At 37.1% G+C, this 12469-nt stretch overlaps 1 protein-coding gene across 8 annotated transcripts in view; it reads left to right on the forward strand.

Moving 5' to 3' along the window:
• Window positions 1–12469, forward strand: part of TASP1 (taspase 1) — a 317844-nt gene that overhangs the window by 104653 nt on the left and 200722 nt on the right. For 7 of the 8 annotated variants that reach the window (XR_013364862.1, XR_013364861.1, XM_077872192.1 and 4 more), the window contains 2 exons: window positions 1670–1789; window positions 7535–7613. Coding sequence is in view for 5 of the 8 variants with exons in the window: in XM_077872192.1 (XP_077728318.1) it covers window positions 1670–1789; window positions 7535–7613 (199 nt within the window). In the remaining 3 variants the exon portion in view is untranslated. The remainder of the gene's footprint in view (window positions 1–1669; window positions 1790–7534; window positions 7614–12469) is intronic. The other variant, XR_013364864.1, reaches the window with a different exon arrangement.

A 12469-nucleotide genomic window follows, 5' to 3' on the forward strand; every position in this document is an offset into this window, starting at 1 on the left:
AGAATAAGTATGCCCAAATGTCTGCTGTGTGCAAAATGGAACAGTGGTCAGACCTTTACTCAGAGAGTTTACAGTCGGGATAAGGAACTATCCTTGAATGTCAGGTATTCTCCCACCTGCAGAACTGTGCTGTTCTGGGATATGACCTTATGGATCCATTGGCCAGACATCCCCTGGCTGTGGTTAAAAGGGAGAGGGGAAATAAAGGACTTATTTGAGGGATCCCTGGGTAGTGCAGGGGTTTGGCGCCTGCCTTTGGCCCGGGGCGCGATCCTGGAGACCCGGGATCAAGTCCCACGTCGGGTTCCCAGTGCATGGAGCCTGCTTCTCCCTCTGCCTGTGTCTCTGCCTCTCTCTCTCTCTGACTATCATAAATAAAGAAGTAAAATATTAAAAAAATAAATAAAGGACTCATTTGAGCCAGTTACATGTTTTCTAGTAAAATAAGTAATGTCGCAGTGTATCAGTATATTTAAGAGGAGTTAGAATGTAGAGCAATGTAAATGTCTAGATGTACCTTCTCCTAACAGACTTCATGTAATATTTGTTGAGGCATACTCTGCCTTTGGATTTTTCAATTTGCTTGAAATAAAAATCTTTTGCTTGCATTATGTCTCCACCACTTCAGAACTCTCTTCAATGCCTGAATATGTAATTTCAAAAACTTCTTAGCTAGGGATCTCTCAGTACAAATGAAGTCTTGCTCAGTAGTATGGGCAATAAACTACACAGGAGGAGGCGCTGGTCTTGTTGGGTTTGGGGTTGTCCCTGCCTCCTTGTGGAAGTCTTGGTTTCTGGGCCACAGTTTAAAACCCAGTACCCTAGAGTGAGAACACTGCAATGACTACTGTTAACCTACAGACCTGCAGTAGCCTCTCTTGTTAATATATACAAAGAGATTTTTTTTTTTTAATGAAACTCTTTTCCTGTTTTCCATGATTCTCATTTTTATCCAGAATTGTAAAGTTTGTCTGTCTTGCACAGGTGACCCAGAAATCTTTGACTAGGAGCAGCTGCTAGTAGTCAATACATGCGAAAAGCCTTAAACTTGTGGACCTGGGACAAGACACAGAAATGCAAAGATGCCTCCCAGGAATGTATAGTTTTCTACTATATAGTTGGCAAGCATATTATTAATACAACAGAGAAAGGCGGTGGCCATAAATTTCTCACAAGCAAGGAACAGTAAAAGAAAATTATTGCATAGTATACTTCAAGAATGTAAAGGCCATTCTGTTCATTTATTGTCCTGAATATACTGCTTACTTTTTAGAAGTTTGTATATAATATTTAAAAATATACTAATGCATTTATTGGTTCACTTATGCCATAGGTCTTTTCCTCTTACAGATTTTCAGTCACGAACTTAATACTGGAGATTAGGGAGACACCGCAATACACTAATTTATAGTAGATGGTGTTTTCTCTTTCTCCCTTAGAAAGGCATGCTAGGCTTATTATTAGAGAAAAGCGACAAGACACCTTTTGCTCAAGATTTTTCAGTAGAAAATACATTTTGACTTGAACAGGGTTTTAGTGGCAACTTGATAATAGATGATTTTAGGAGTTTGCTGAATTATGTCATGATTGTACTGAGAAGTGCTATGTGGTCATATCAAACTGTGACACACTTTGCATAGTGAGTGCTCATGCCCTGCTTGCTCTCCAGGAGAATGACGCAGGCACTTTGGACACAGTGGGCGCCGTAGTGGTGGACCACGAAGGCAACGTTGCTGCTGCTGTCTCCAGTGGAGGCTTGGCCTTGAAGCATCCAGGGAGAGTTGGACAGGTAAGTCATTACGGGGTTTTTAAAAGAGCTTTTTCAATTTAAAAACATGGTTTTTAAAAGAGCTTTTTCTAGCTCACCATTTTTTTAAGCCAGTAGAAACATTTTTTCTTTAGGAAAAAAAAATATTACTCTGTGTGTGTGTGTGTGTGTGTGTGTGTGTGTTGTTTACATTTATGTAATAAAAATAATCAAGTACCTTTTCTAGATTCTAAAAAAAAAAACCCAAAAACCTTTCTCATAGTAAGAGTTCTTTTTGATCTTTACAATTAGTAACACTGTGTTTTGTTACTTCCAACAGGCTGGGTATTGGGTATTTAGTAGACAATCAAAAAATAGGAGTTGATACTCATTTTCTTTCTTTTTAAAAATTATTTATTTATTTATTCATGAGACACAGAGAGAAAGAGAGGCAGAGACACAGGCAGAGGGAGAAGCAGGCTCCATGCAGGGAGCCTGACATGGGACTTAATTCTGGGTCTCCAGGATCAGGCCCTGGGCTGAATGCAGTGCTAAACCGCTGAGCCACCCGGGCTGCCTCTCATTTTCTCTCTTTGCAAATGAGACTTTTCTTTTCTTTTCTTTTCTTTTCTTTTCTTTTCTTTTCTTTTCTTTTCTTTTCTTTTCTTTTCTTTTCTTTTCTTTTCTTTTCTTTTCTTTCTTTCTTTCTTTCTTTCTTTCTTTCTTTCTTTCTTTCTTTCTTTTTCTTTTTTTCTTTCTTTCAAGACATGCTCAGTCAGCCTTCCTCTGAGTTCCTGATGAGGACCGGGGCAAATGTTGTACACTCTATACAAGAATCTTGGGGTGGCTGGGCCAAGACTCCTACAATGTCATTCTCTGTAGGAGTAAGCACTACCTGATTATATCATTGCTTGCTTTTTAGGTGGGAAATGATTTTAGAGTTACATTGTGTATTTCCTCTATTGGAGGAACAGTAAAATTTTAATCCTCTAGATCCCTCTTCTGATTAAGCATTTTAGCTATTTTATAGACTAACCAGTATTTCAGGTCACCAACACATAATACCACGTAAGAAATCGGATTTATATGTAACTGTTTTATTCCCGTTTCATTTGTGCATCTTCTTTACCATTCCTCCTTCCCCCATCTCCAAACTTTAGTTCTATACTGAGAATGATGTTTCACAATCCATTTGATTTACTAAGCTTTCTGAGCATAAACCAATTTATACATTATTTATGGGCTTAATATTTGTTGAGTGAACTAATGACTCATGGAGTCTGTTAAAGTAGTTGCAAGGGTTGTGCCTAAGCTCAGTACTTGGATCTCATGTTACATGCAGAGCACTGCTTGGCATACTCTATATGGATACTTTGTCCATCACATTTAAAGAAGAGTAGGTATCACAGTTGCTTTGGACATGGTGGTTAATGAATACTTGGAGCAGAGTGATCTGATTTATGGAGGGACATCTTTGGAAAGCTCCAAATGATATTCCCTGATCTGCCCTTTATAGTGTACAAGCCTCTTATAATCCTGTGGGGGGATGGGGTAGAGAAGAATAATTAATTTTGTGCTACTCTTTGCCTACCGTACAAAGGGGATTTATGGGGAATGATTACTCAACATGTGTACAATGCTTTGAACTCATTATAAAAAGCTTTTGTCTGGTCATGGTGTTTTTCCACATTATAAAGCCCTGTGTATTTGTCAAGTTTGGAATAAGAACCAAGCTTGGCATATCAGATTTGGATGCCTTGGTGGAGAAGGAGAGAGAAAAGCCAGCATAGTTGCCTTCATTGCATTGTAATTCCCATGACTTTCTCACTGTTTTTTGTTTGTTTTGGTTAGCAAAATAGCAGCAACAGAACCAAGGATAGTTCTGGACGATGTTAGCAGGATATTAAATGAGCAGTCTTAAAAAAAAAAAAAAATAAATGAGCAGTCTTGAAGCCATTCTGCCACTACACATGGGACTGTCCTGGAAAAAGAAATACTTCTATAAAACTTAAATGTATTGATTTGCCTCACTTAGCTAGTTTATGAAGACATAGTTTGTGAGAGTTGAACATCAGCAAAGGGTGTGGTGGATAGAAGTAAAGGTACCTAATAGGAAAATATGTTTGCTTAATTGGATGATATTGCATGGATGGAGAAGATGTAATAAGCCTGGAAATATGTAAGCATCAGATGACAGTAAGAAAGCATTCTTCTTGACAATCAGGAGGGAAGGAAACAAAATATACAAGCAAAGTATTGAAAAAATGACTTAAAAATATGCTGAAATGAGATGCTAAATGAGATGCTAAAATAAATACATTTTAAATGCACAAGTGAATTATTTAAAAGTCTTAGCATATTACCCTGCTCTAGATATATTATGATAACTGTTCAGATGGTAAAATGGCTATTTGAATTAGAACTTATTTGCTTGGCTTACCAACGATAGTTAAAATTTACAAATAGGAGAGGTGAAGGGAATTATTATATTCCATTCTCCCTCCACCCCCAGTAGAGCCCCACACAAATAGGCAATAGAGTTTAGTGGTTAAGAGTGTGAATTTTGGATTCAGGTGAACCTTTATTCTAATCTCACCTCCCCACTTAGCATTTCCTTACTGTAAACAAGTTGTTCAATGTCTTTAAGCTCCACTTTCCACAATTGTAAAATGAGTATATGTGACTATCTTACAAAGCTCTGGAAGATTAAATGATGTAATACATTAAAATTGCTTGTCACAGTCCCTCATAGCTATATATTAGCTGTAACTACTGTTTATTAATCTCTTGCTTATGTGCAGCAAGTATGTTCATTCATGTGATCTTATAACAACATTATGAGGCAGGGGGTTTTGTTATGCTCATTTTACAAGGGAAAACCAGTCCCAAAGAAGATTAAATAACAACAACAATAATAATATTTATATGACCTATTTTTACTGAATGTTAATACCTTTATTAAATGTTAATGAGATTTTACTACTGAAAAGAAGGATTCTTGTTTTTGTTTTTTAAGGCCTTCTTAAAGTTGTTATGGTTTTTAAAAAAAGATTTATTTATTTATTTTAGAGAGAGAATAGGGGGCAGAGAGAGAGAGAGAGACAAGCAGACTCCTAGCTGAGCATGGAGCCTGATGTGGGGCTCGATTTCACGATCCTGAAATCATGTCCTGAGCCGAAATCAACAGTCGGATGTTTAACCGGCTGTGCCACTCAGGTGCCCCAAGCTTGTTACGTTTTATCCAAAAAAGTAATAGGAGAGAGACAGTCTCTGAATCTTTCTTTTATTTGACCTATCACTGTCTGAACTCCATTGATTTCAGAAGATTAAAAAGGAAGACAATTTTAAGTCATGAAATTGAGGGGAAGTAGCATAAAGGGATTTTGTTTAGAGAGAAGAAACAAAGACTAAGTGTTCTTTTCTTTAAAAAAAAAAAATGACCTCTTTTACATTTCTAAGAGATGTCCTTGTGGCTCTATTTGCTATTTTTGGGTGCAGGCTCCTGGGTCAAGATAATTGTGGGGAATGGAGTCAGGCTCCCGGTGCATGGAGCCTGCTTCTCCCTCTGCCTGTGTCTCTGCCTCTCTCTCTCTCTGTGTGTGTGACTATAATAATAATAATAAAAAAAAAAGATAATTGTGGGGAATGGAAAGGACAGTAGACTAATGTCCAGGGTTTTCAGTGAAGGAAGAATAGGCTGTTCCCCTCAGGTCAAATGTCTTCTGAGGCTTTGGCTCACTTAGCACCTGTCCCAGGTAGTACCAATTGAATGGCTTATTCCACAAGTTTGCTAGTTTTGTTCTGAAATCCATGTGCTGAATCCCTTCTGTAGGGCCTTCAGTTCCCACTCTGACCCAATAGTCTTGTGTATTTTAGAAGCATGGTGTTTCAAAGGCTATAATAGATTTTCTCCTGTTTACCATATTGGGAATGTTGTATTGAATTCTTGGTTCTACTTTTAAGAAGGCTTTGTCAGTGATAGCTAGGGATGGCAACTATGGATCACATGAACATGGGAGACTTCATCTCCAATTATCTTGGATTTTGGAATATTTCTCAAGGAGGGTGATTAGGGGAGTAGAGGGTGTGGGTGTATCTCAAAGTCTTAAGGAGTAGTTCTAGGATTCTCTGAGTGAGGAAGGAGTACTCAGGGCACTTGGATAGCTGTTTTGAAAAATTTAGAGAACTTCAGCAGGGAGGGTAAAGTAATTCCAGAGAGCAGAACCAGGATTAGTTGGTAGAAGTTATATTAAATCCTTAATTATATTCCTTAAAGCAATCTAAGGAAGAACTTTTCACCAAAAGCAAGTGTCCAAAAGGGGAATACATTCCCACATGAGTATGGAGGTTCTTGGTATCAGAAGTGCCTGGAATGTTTCATGGAAATTCCTGCTCTGGGTACAATATTGAAGCAAATGAGTTCTGAAGTCCTCATAAAAAAGAATGGAATATTGAAGAAAGCTAGTCTGTCTGGTCACCATTCCCAGTCTTCGCTTCTTCCCCAAGTCCTTACAAGTGAGCTCCTAGAAAAAAACAGTTACTATTTTATGGGAATACCTTTTTTCTTCACCAGTCATAAGTCATACTGAATACTCAATGTATTACAGCATGTCTTCTTTTTCTTTTTTTTTTAACTCAAAAATATGTTTAGAGATCTTTTTGTATTAGTTCCTAAAAGTCTTTTAAAAATTTAAATATTTATATTGAACGTCTGCAATGAATTCCACATATTGCTAGGCCAGTGTTTAGCCATTTATTTACTGATGGTCATCTGTGCTTTCAGTTTTCCATTCTCACCAAACTTGTGGTAATGAGCATTCTTGAGCAGGCTTTCTTGTATTTCTTTATGCTAGCTATCAAAGCAGCTAATTCTGCTTCTAACTAAGGACTAGAAGAGTTATCAGTTTCATTTCCTTTCCCAAAGGCAGAGAAGTCATTGTGGATATTGAAGAGATGAATCCAGACATTCTGGGGGGCATTATTAAAAACAAAATAGGAATGATTGTTACATTCTTTTACAAAACTATAGTAATTTGTGTTATTGGTGGTTTCAGACATATAAATCTGTTCTACCACCTCATAAAGTGACTAGCTTGAATTGACCTTTTTGGCTCCTTTCTTTATATCTGGCCAAATCCGGCACAGTGGTAAGCATATACTCGGCCCTTTGGTAATAACTGTTAGCAGTTCCTGTTGTGCCACTTACAGAGAGCGTGGCAAAAGCCTTTCTAGACAGGATTTGTTAGAGTATGCCAGGAGGACCATGTGCATCCCAGGCCCCTTGGGGCCCTGATAATAATGCCATTTACTTGGTGTAACCATTTACTTGGGCAACCTGAGACCACTGAATCAGAAGTATTGGGGAACCACAGTCTTATCACCAAGCTTCTCTAGCAGTTTGATATATACCTAGTTTGAGCACTATTTTAAGGCAGCCACAATGATTTTAAGGAGGTAGAAGAGAAGAATTTGTCAGAACTAGCTGACAAACCACTTGGGGAAAGGTTGTTCAAGGAAGAAAAAAACTATTGTTGAAGTCGAAGAAACTTTCTTTTGCTATTTTCTGAAAAATTTTAGATTAATACAGTAGTTGAAAATATAGTTTAAATACTGTTAGGACCATTGTTTGGGAGGTCTTACGCAGCCTCTGGTATTATTTCCCAGTTGATATGAATTGTTATTAAACCAGTCTTTATTAGATAGGTATGATTTTGTCTTCTGTTGAAAGCAAGTAATTACATATAATATTTTTGAAATACACTGTATATCTATTTTTTCTTTTCCCAGGCTGCTCTTTATGGATGTGGATGCTGGGCTGAAAATACTGGAGCTCATAATCCCTACTCCACAGCTGTGAGTACCTCAGGTATTTGCTGCTTTCATGACCATTTTTCATAACTGCAACATTGTAGGTCACTTAATGATTGAAAGTATTTTTATGTAAATGCTATGCTGAGACACTGTATAGACAAGAGCATTTATGTATGAAAGGTCTTTGATATGTGGGAGCTTTTAAGGATTCTTTCACAGTGTAAATATCCCAGTGTAAATGTTTTGCTAACATTTCATTACAACTCTGTAGTTAATTATAACAGTTATATTTTTAATGTTTCTTTTTCTCTAGTGACTCATGATAGTTCCAAACTTAGATCACAAAAGATACAAAAGTAACAAGGTATTTCAAAACCTAAGATAATCTTTTGAATAATATGTTGGTATAAAATATAAAGTGTATTTCAAAATGTGTGTACATATACATGTATTTAAACATTTTATTTATTTATTTGGGAAAGACAGCAAGAAAGTGCATGCACACAAGCCAGAGGAGGGGCAGAAGGAGAGGGAGAAGCAGATTCCCCAATGTTCAAGGAGCCCAACGAGGGGCTTTATCCTAGGACCGTGAGATCGGGACTTGAGCTGAAGTCAGATGGTTAACAGATTGAGCCACCCAGGTGCCCTCAAAATGTGTATTTTATGACATCTTCCCCTCTACACTTTTTTTTTCCCCTCTACACTTTTAATTAAATATAGGCCCTCTTTTTATATCTGTGTTAGAAGTCATTATCATTTAGAAATTGTATGTAGTGTTTGTGTATGTGTGTGGAGGGTGGGAGTTTAATGGGTAGAATGGTTGTTGTCTAGATCCAGGTTTTCATATGCTTGTGCCAGTTGTACTTGAAGCCTTTTCTCTCAATGTGGTAATATGCATGGTTGACAAAATAATATTGGTTCATCCCCTTTGCTGTGTTATCTCTCAAGTTATAGTCCTAGGCTTTCTCCTCCATATCCTCAGGCCTTATCAGGAGGATGGATATGGCTGTCTTTCCTTCTTTTCTTCAGTTTCTTGCCACATTGGTTTCTGTATCGTCATACACACTACCCAGTCCAACCCAGCCCTCTTTTCCTGCTTACTCTTGACTCTGTGATCCCTGATACAGGTAGCTCTATGCTTTTGTAGCATAGATCATGGAACTCTCTTGGTTTGTCCTGCTTCTCTGACCTACTCCATCCTGACTCTCTTCACAGACTCTTCCCATTGCTATCAGCTCTAGATTTGGGCGTCTCTTGGTTTTTCTTCATTTTACTATATATGCTTTCTCTTGGTGATTTGGTATTATTGCTGTTCTTCTGATTTCAGCAGTTATCTCTTAGGATATTTGCTTCCATGTCTATCTCTCCTGGACCTTTCTCTGGAGGTCTACATGAGTCTTTTTTTCTGATTTCCTGTTGGACATGTCCCTCTGGGTGTCATCTGTGCACATTAGATTCAGAAGGCTCAATGAAATGCCTTGTTCATTAATCACATCCCTTAGCCACCAAATTTCTCATATGTTCCCTCTCTCTTTTCTTGCCATCACTATCCTATTCTTTGTTCAAACTTGAAATCTTGGTACCATTTTCAGGTTTGTTGCTTCTGTCCATTTCCTTGCATCAGTGGAAAAATAATTGTGTGTCACTGATCTATCAGGTGAAGTCCAAACACGAATTAATGTTGAACCTTAACCATACTAATATAATTGGCAAAAAAATGATTTTAATTCTTTCAATTTTGAAGAGATGAGTATAATATGAGTTAATTTTTTAAGAGATTCTATTTATTTATTTATTTATTTATTTATTTATTTAGAGAGCATAAGTAAGTAGGGGGAGGAACAAAGGGGGTGGGACAAGCAGACTCTGCATTGAGCACAGAGCCCGCCATGACCCTGAGATCACCACCTGAGTCAGACACTTAACCACCTGAGTCAGACACTTAACCTACTGAGCCACCCAGATGCCCCAATATGAGTTAATTTTTAATTTAATATTGATAGCACATGAAAATTTCTATGCATAATATTTAGGAATTAGCTTGTGTACATAATTAAGTATGACCCTATGTCTATAGAAAATTGTGGTATTTGAGCCAACTAAAGTCTAAAAAAGATAATTCATTGTTTCATTTTTATTTTCCAAAAGACGTATTAGTGTCATATGTGGTGTATTGACTTTATTTTTGGTCTATATGTTATTCATCGAGTTGATTACAATTGTTTAAGTGTTATTCTCATATCTAGATGTTTGGAGACTTGGATTCTTCTTTAAGGTGAAATCCTGAAAGCCTGCCTGACTTTGTCACTTTGGAAAGGAAATTCATTCTCTTTGGGATTGTCCACCTCTTTCCTTTTTTTTCAACTGGTAATGTGGAAGTTGGAATAGGAATACATTTCATCAATTTAATTATATTAAGTACAATGCCAGTGGGTGGGTAAAGCTAAAATTGTAAAATTAAGGTCTTTTTCCCTTCTCCTTGGATATTTCCTCCTTTGCACATCTTGCATTAGCTGAAAATAGTTTCACATGACTAAAGATAACTTTAGGTTCCTGTTCATGACATCCAGTGCAGCTTTTGAGCTTGAATGCCCAGTTTGTCCTGTTGTATCCTTCTGAAGTTTAAGGACTAACTGTCATCAGCCCTCATAACTTGAGAATAATAGAGCAAGTTTTTAGTTCCTTCCATCCCAGGGACTTTGTGTGATTTGCTTCAGTCTTATTTCTCCTGGGGCTCTTGCTATGAGGTTGACAATGGAAACACATAGCAGAGTTGGGTGACCAAGTCAGAAGAAAGGTGGTGCACACAGAATTTTGCAATTGTTTGGCCAAAATAAAACTGGTGCCTTAAGCTGTTGTAGAAAATTTAGAGACCTAGCCTACATTTTAGGCTTATAGTTCTTGGAAGGTGATAATTGAAAGGCAGAGGGAAGATAGTTATGGTCAGGGTAGGGCTCTCCCAAGGCCAGACAGGCAATTTGATCATTAACCTGAGGGATAAACTCTAGCATCTTGTTGTCATCGTTGGGTGCGGAGGAATGAATGGGGAATGGGGAAGAGTAGTGTGGCAGGAATTGGCCATGGAAACTCTGACTAATATTCTGGCATCATGGAAATTTGTCTAGCTAGGAAGGCAGCAGAGTAGACACCTGGGTTCTTGTGCAGACTCACTCACTGGCTGAGACATTGTCACAGGGTTATTTGTAGAGCAGGAATACCTGCTATTAATATTAATCTAAAAATTAATCTGTTAATACCTTAATATCTGTGGGTATTGAATAAGTTGACATATGGAAGGCACTTAGCATACTTCTTGGCTTAGATTAGTAGTTCAGTACTTAACTGTGTATCGTTGAATCTAAGTCACGATCTTTTATAAGACAAACTATTATTTAAAAAAATATTGGTTGATTCATATTTTTTATTGTAGTAAGAGTACAATATGAAATCTATTTTCTTAACAAATTTTTTAATGTATAATACAGTATTTTTAACTTTAGGCACAATACTGTACAACATATCCCCTGAACTTATTCATCTTGCATTTCTGAAACTTTATGAATTTTTTTATTTTTGGAGAGGGAGGGGAGGAGGTGGGCACAGGGAGAGGGAGAGAAAGAATCTTAAGCAGACTCCATGCCTAGTGTGGAACCAGATATGGGGCTTGATCTCACAACCCTGAGATCATGACCTGAGTGAAACTCAAGAGTCGGACGCTTAGCTGACTGAGCCACCATGTGCCCTGAAGCTTCATGAATTTTTAGTAACAACTCCCCATTTTTTCCTTCCTCCAGTACCTAGCAATCACCATTCTACTCTTCTGTGAGTTTGACTATTTTAAGTGCCTTATATAAGTGGAATCATGCAGTATCTATCCTTCTGTGACTGGCTTATCTCACTTTGTATAATGTCTTCAAGGATTATCCATGTTGTTGTATGTGGAAGGATTTTCATTGTTGAAGTTGAATAATATTCCATTATATATATATATACCACATTTTCTTTATCCATTTATCTGTTGATACATGTCAGCCATTATTAATAATGATGATGTGAACATGGAGGTGCTGATATCTCTTCAAGATCTTGATTTCCAGTTCTTTTGGATAAGTATCCACAGGTGGATTTGGTGGATCATATCATAGTCCTATTTTTAAGTTTTTGAGAAACCTCCATACTGTTGTCCATAGCAGCTGCACCATTTTGCTTTCTCATGAGTAGTGTACAAGGGTTTGAACATTTCTACAGTCTCACCAACCTTTATTATCTCTTGTCCTTTTAATACTAGCCATTCCAATAGATATGAGGTGATGTCTCATTGTGATTTTGATTTGCACTTCCCTGATGATTAATGAGATTGAGCACCTTTTTTATGGACCTGGTGGCCATTTGTATGTCTTTGGAGAAATGTCTGTTCAAGTCCTTTGCTGATGTATTAATCTTACTATTTGTTTTTTTGTTATTGAGTTTTAAGAGTTTCTCATATCTTTTGGATATTACCACCTTATCAGATATATTATATGGTTCATAAATATTTTCTCCTATTGTATAGATTGCTTTTTTATTTTGTTGATTGTTTCTTTTTCTGTGCAGAAGCCTTTAGTTTGACTTAATCCCACTTACCTATATTTGCTTTTGTTGTCTATATGATTAGTGTCATATCCAAGAATATAACCCATATAAGATACATATACCAAGAGTGGGGAGAAGACTGTCAATTATAAAATGACAGACTTCTTTCTCATCACTTAACACATGGTTGTTGCTTTACAAGAAAATAAAGAATTTGGGGATTTTCCTCTGAAAGTCCTCAAGAAATATTTGCTGCACTGATAACAATGTCATGTTCCATTGCTATTTGCATGCCTTCCTATGTTTCATAATTTTTGTTTCAATCCTATATCATACTGT

Source organism: Canis aureus, chromosome 26 (assembly GCF_053574225.1).
Source record: "Canis aureus isolate CA01 chromosome 26, VMU_Caureus_v.1.0, whole genome shotgun sequence".
In the NCBI taxonomy this organism is placed as follows: domain Eukaryota; kingdom Metazoa; phylum Chordata; class Mammalia; order Carnivora; family Canidae; genus Canis; species Canis aureus.